The sequence below is a fragment of the Pyxicephalus adspersus genome, chromosome 6, assembly GCF_032062135.1.
Source record: "Pyxicephalus adspersus chromosome 6, UCB_Pads_2.0, whole genome shotgun sequence".
NCBI lineage: Eukaryota > Metazoa > Chordata > Amphibia > Anura > Pyxicephalidae > Pyxicephalus > Pyxicephalus adspersus.
The window spans coordinates 79,653,672-79,660,238 of NC_092863.1; the positions used below are offsets into that span (position 1 = coordinate 79,653,672).

General features: G+C 40.6%; 1 protein-coding gene across 5 annotated transcripts in view; it reads right to left on the bottom strand.

The window, feature by feature from the left end:
• HOMER1 (homer scaffold protein 1) overlaps positions 1-6,567 on the bottom strand; it is a 76,620-nt gene that overhangs the window by 66,362 nt on the left and 3,691 nt on the right. For 3 of the 5 annotated variants that reach the window (XM_072416317.1, XM_072416314.1, XM_072416313.1), the window contains exons 2-3: positions 6,216-6,387; positions 4,608-5,171 (exon numbers count right to left, since the gene is read on the bottom strand). In XM_072416317.1, coding sequence (XP_072272418.1) covers positions 4,608-4,612 — 5 coding nt within the window. In that variant the 5' untranslated portion in view covers positions 4,613-5,171; positions 6,216-6,387. The remainder of the gene's footprint in view (positions 1-4,607; positions 5,172-6,215; positions 6,388-6,567) is intronic. The other 2 variants (XM_072416316.1, XM_072416315.1) reach the window with 1 other exon arrangement.

Here is a 6,567-nt window from a genome sequence, read left to right on the forward strand (position 1 = left end):
GAAATACTTTGGTAATGGAGAGGGGTCACAAACACAGCATCTGCCAGTTACTAATAATTGACAAGCAGTGGTAGAGTTGTCCAATTGCAGCGTATAGCTCAGCCTTTCCCATTCTTTTTGCCCGAGAAACCCTCACAAAAATAAAGGTCACAGAGAATCAATTTTTTTTGGTGGTCAATAGGAAAAAATATTGCAGTGCAAAGAATTCCCCCTACAGTGGTGGAATACATAAAACATCATTACAGCCGTGCAGGTGGCTCTACCAAGTGGTGCTGGCCCCAGAACTAAGCAGCCATCATCAAATGGTAGGTTATTCAGTCATAGTTTAAAGAACCCCTAACAAACTTTGGAGGAACCCTGGTTGAGAATGGCTGTTCTAGTTACTAGCAATTAATAAGATAGTAATAGTGTTTGAAGGGTGTATATGTGGTATGTCTACACAAGTGGACTCCATTTACCATTTTCCTACTACGTATATGTCATGATTAAATTAAAGATACCAAAAAGAGGGGAGGGGAGGATCAGGGTCCATATATAGTGCAGCTTTAGCACTGAAAATGGCAGTGCACACAGTATAATTATTAGAACAATATCCATCCAATTTTTTAAATCTGGGTGGGAAGAAATTGTAGGTGGGTGGCAGCCCCTGTATTGTAACCCAACATTTTAGTAACCACCCAAAAACAGCCAGGTAGTCACTGAAAAGTGCCGGGTGGTGCACCCAGCTAAAAGGGGCTGGGGAGAACACTGCATCTAAAGCATTTTTAAAAGTAGAAATCACCCAATTTACCTTTAAATATTTTTTAATAGATATTAGGTCATGTAAATTCCAGCTGATTTTAGAGACTTGACCTTGAAAAAGATCAGCACCAAAAGTCAAAAACCTAAACTTTGACAAGCCTTGGATGACGGAACAGTCACACAACATAGTGCAGCGTGGGGTGGCAGTGATGCTGATTTTTATTACGTAGTCTAAGCCCTTACTCTAATGCACATTGGTGAGTAATTTGACAGCTAACCAAAACCATATAATACAGTGATACCTCGGCTAACAAAGATACTGTAATTCATTCTAGAATCACATTTGTTAGCCAAAATCTTTGTTAGCCAAAATCTTTGTTAGCTGAAGTGTGATTTCCTATAGGTTTCTATAGAAAATCATTTAATTTGTTCTGGATGCTGCCCACAAATTAAAGATAAGTTTTAAAAAAAATAGTAAGTATACGAAGAGACATTAACAATAAAAGAGTATTTAAAAAATTGTAAGAGTATTAAACTTAGGGATGTAAAGGTTGCCTTATTACTTGATATCATATATAGAATAACTATTGTAATATCTGTGCAAGCAAAAAAGGTGAAAAAGTTTACATTTCTATGAAAACTTCTCACCATCCAACAAAACCCAAATGTGGAACCTAAATAATTCATAACAAACTTCTGCACAATGTTGTGACTACTTCTGTGCAGCACAAACCTCTACTTGGTTGTGACACCTCTTCTACCAAGAATCCGTACATTATGTGTGGTGGTATGATGTATTATGTATGGTGGTATTAGTCATTTCCACCAATCATATGGAAATTTCCACGAAAAAAAAATCCTTCCAACAGCTTTACAAACCTAACAAAAAATCACTGGAAAAAAAGAACATGAAGAACAACAAGAAATGATGTAACCCTGCACTGCTATTGCTCCTATAAATAAAATGCTTGTTGATTCTCTATTATGCTTGATGCTCTGGTTTCAATGCTTTATATTTATTTATAAAACAGTGAATCTAACATTCACTGAAACATTCCCAGATGCAGAATCTTCCAGGTCTATGTGTTTCAAAGGCTGATTCTCCACCAGGGAATGTTTCAGTGAATGTCAGATTTTATACTTTATAAATAGGCACCTTTGAGAAATCTGACCTTTCTGGGCCAGCATGCTTTTTCCAAGGTCAGGAAAGTACAAAGTCAGCATAGCAGCCAGGCAACTAATACTTTTAGAGATCCTTACATGGTTTAAATGTCCAAATTCTCTCTGTGAGAAATGTTATTTTACATCTTAGGATAAGTTCTTAGGATACACTGACAAAACTTGGACTGCCCAAATTCTACATTACAGGTTGACATTCAAAAATCCCTGGCGAGGATTTTCAAAAATTCCGGATTTTTTTTTAATACTTACCTACACACAGACCAGTCTTCCTCTCGCAGCACCCGCGGACATCTGGTACAGTTCTGGAGAGCAGGCAGCAGGGACGTCTCAAGGTGTATTTAGTGTAGCAAGCAAGACCTAACAGCTGTTTCTGCAAAACAGCGCCATCAAAACATCAGTGGCCAAACAGTGTACTGCAGTCCTTGTATTGAAAATGTGATCCGAAAATCATGCCGGGAAACTGAAGGGACCGGATAACCGATGGCCGGACCTTTGATTGTCAACCTGTACTTCATTCAATTCAATGTGAGACTTTACCTGTTTACCTGTAGATCAGTGTTTCTCAAACCCCAGGGTACATCCAGAGACTGCTAGGCGTTCCTTCAGCAATGAGGAATTTGTCCCTCTCAGGTCAGTTTAGGTGGCACCAATGATCTTTTTGCGAGAGCCATTCTTCCCACTGACCTCTATGTTATTATACTCTGAGCTGTGGGTGTAGTTATTATAGCAGGGCAGTGTTCAACCCAGAAGCTGGGTGGGAAGGAATTGTAGGTTGGTGCCAGAACCTGTATTGTAACAGGCAAAGAACAGCTGGGTAGTTACTGAAAAGTGCTGGGTGGTGCACCCAGCTAAAAATGGCTGGGGAGAACACTGCAGCAGATGCCTGAGACCTGAATATTATTTCAAGGGTTACCCCACGTTTAAAAGGTCAAGAAAGGTAATGTATATAGTAAGACAGGGCAATTCAGCAGGTTCCCAAAGGTTCCCACTAAGTGGTCAGGGCTGCTGTAGTCCTATAATCACAGCCAGAAGGGCTGTGTGGAAACCAAATAACAGAACTTAACCAAAGGACCATTGTGATGACACTAGATTCTCTGCAGACTGCTGGGGAAAGCTGTAATCCAATTACAAGAAAATTCCTGGAGGTCCTGTGTACAGCATGCTATCGTAATGATAGAAAAGATGTGTTACATAAATCCTTGACAGTCATAGCGGACTATGGAAAACTTTTTTTCATCTTAATGATATTACATGGTGATAACCACATGCTGGTGGTTTGTGCTGCATATTTATATCATTATGACATTTATATAACATTATGTTTCCTTTTAAACAGAACAAATCTGAAATTTATAAAAGCCATATTGGTTGCTACAGGGTAAAAACTTTTCATGCATTTTCCCCCATTTTACAAATAAGACACAAAACATCTCCATGCTGGGTGGTAAAATTATGTTCGGTGGTTATAGGCAAAGAAGCTGATTTCAAGCACCGAGTGTCTCAGACCTTCCTAAACATTATATGTATCAGTCAAGGGCAATCAATACAGAGCATTACATCAGTCTGCTGCCATTAAATAAGCCAAAGTGCCTCTCCTGCAGCTTATTTATGACTATGGAAAATGAAAGAGCTTTGTATCTGTAAATGTTGGAGATTAAAATATCTGTCAAACATCATTTGCCTCATCTATGTGATCTGGATCGCGTCCTCCATTCACATATAAGATGAGTAGGCGTCCCCACTTCTCAAAAGCAAGGACATACATATATGTATGTACAAATATTCACAGTATGTGAGTACTGAGTGACATCCATGACCACATAAAGTTTTGAAGTAGGTACCAGCTTAGGTTTAATTAAATCTAAACTAAAAAAAAAGGTATTTCTCTGGAAATTGGGATTTTTCTTCTTTAATATACAACTTTAAATTTATTCACTGAAACTCCGGACACTTTACATGCTGCAAGTATCTATAAATTTATGTACTGGTACATCAACATGCAGTTTATGCTTAAAGCTCCAAACTAGTAGCTAAATATACAGTGGAAATACATTCAAGCGGGCTGTTTTATCTCCTAATGAAGAATTTGTGTTCATCAGGTTTTGGGATCCTCAGAGCTTTCACACATAGCGTGCCACATAAAGAATTATACTCCAGTCACACCAGCAGATGGCTCTATGTCATCATGTGAAGTGTATAACAAACTCCTGATATCTGAGACATTATTACACACTTTACAAGAGAACACAGCGACATCTACTGGTGCCTAACAATCATGCACAAAAGATCATTAAATTGCAAGTGACCCCATCATAACCAACTCAAAACTACAACATACTTTATAAAAAAAAAAATAGAAAAAGGAAACAAGATAAACGGACTGAGCTTGTGATTAATTTTTTACCCTTTAAATAAATGTTTTAAAATAATACACCATGGATGTACTTCTTCATATTAATGTTATTATAATTTCTGGAATGGTAGCAGTGATGGCTGCATTTTGTGCCCTAGGTTTATATTTGAGTCAACGTATTTCCTATATTTTTATGTAAAAGTAAGTTTATATTTAGATCTAATTATATTCAAGTATATACAGTAGTTTAAATTAGGCATTTATTTTATATGCTGTTTCTATATTCTGCAGCCAAAGGCTTCCAATATGAAAGAATAAAAAAAGGACTTACCCCATTTTGCCCAGATATGATTTTGCACTGGAGTGACCTCAACAATTCCTCAAGATTCTTCTTGCAACATTAGCACTGCTCCACGTATGACAAATTAGAAATGTGTGTCAAACGCTCTCAGCTTCTTCAACCTTGCACCGTTCAACTGCCACAGGTAACATTGATCAATGAAGTGTCTGGCTTTTAAATCCAAGGATAAATCCAAAAGAAGAGGAGGAAAAAACAGGACAGGACCAAGAAGTTTTTTTTTTAGAACTTAACGTAGTAAAAAATAATGCTCGTATATCAAAAAAGTATATCCGACAAAACGAATGCGCATTCATGTGCCTGCTCTTGCCAGAGTCTTGTAGTTTGAGGCAAAACTAGGAAGCCGGCCCAATGGATATTCCAATCATGTCCTTCTGGTGAACGATCCGCTTCCCACGCTCCTCTTCCCACACACACAGACATATATACAGGATGCACCAGTGTGACCGAGAACTGCAGACCTCCCCAAGTCTTCTTCCAGGACTAGAACCGAGCCTCTGCTCCCTCCGGGGACCGCTCTGCACAACGGATCCAATGCTATACAACACAAGGAAGAAGTATCAGGAAGCACAGCAATACGGACAGCAGAAAATGCATACGTCTTCCCCCTCCTCCCTGCTAGAGATCTGCTCGCCTGCTACACATCCACTGTTCATAAATCAGGGCTGAACATGGAAATACAGCACAATTCAACGGTAAGATGTAACAACGGTGGTCGTGCATTCACCAATATAAAAATATAAGTATAATAAAAAGTGAGCGAAAAGCACAAGACATTATGAATAAAATTATGATTCTGTATGAATATACAATGAATATAAAAGAAGAGAATGGTATGTTCTATAATGACACACAAACATTCCGGTCTATTTATAAAGCAGTCAATCTGACATTCACTGAAACATTCCTTGGTGCAGAATCAATTTCTGCCATTGAAACACATGGATCTGGGATTCTCCATCAGGGAATGTTTCAGTGAATGTCAGATCTATGGCTTTTAAAATTGACCCCCTTCGTGTAATAGGATACAGTAATAATAAAAAGAATAATTCAATGCAATGCTTTGTAGGATTAAAAATGTGAATGTTAGATAGTATTTTATATATATGGCAATTATTTTGATGGAGTGTATCACTATAAAGGTGTCCTTTCCATTTTTTTGGAATTGTATTCCCTGCATGCGGATGGCTATGGGGACCCTGGCACAGTGCAGTGAATGTGGCATGGCTCCATTGCCCATATTGGGGATCTGGGGACATGGCGCAGCCAATGGGGGCAAATGTCAGAAAGTTTGCTGATGATTACCAGGTTTCATGGCATTTTATTACCTATATTGGGGTAATAGCAGGCAAGTAGCAGGCAGCTGGGCCCTGCAGTGATGCTGCACACCCTGGATGTGGGGTATATTATGCCATAGGTAGGTGCAAAGGTGGGTACACTGCCCCTGGGGAGGGTTCAGGGGGGTCTCTGCCCCCCATTCAGAGGGCTGTGGTGACAGGGGGTACATGGGGGGTAATAGGGGTCACACAGCCGGGTCACCATGTGACATTGCAGGGGCTGCACAGACACAAAGGCGCTCACCATCCGGAGCAGCGATCGCTGGGGACTCAGGCGGCGCCTTCAGCACCTCGGTCAGCGGCAGGAGGAGGAGGAGGAGGAGGCCATTCCTGGCAGCGGAGGCAGCAGCTCGTCCCCGGCCATCAGCAGCACACAGCAAGCGGCCATCCTTCAGCTGGCGGCACCGAGCATGTCTCTACAACACACACAGTGACAGGAGGATAACGGGGAGGGCGGGGAGAAGAATAACCCCACATCACAAGGACAGCGCCGCCCCCAGCAGATGGACAGGCCCGGGACTCGTAGCCATGGCACCCGAACATTATACCCGGGGATTACCGGGCTGCATCTATACCCGGGGATTACCGGGCTGCAC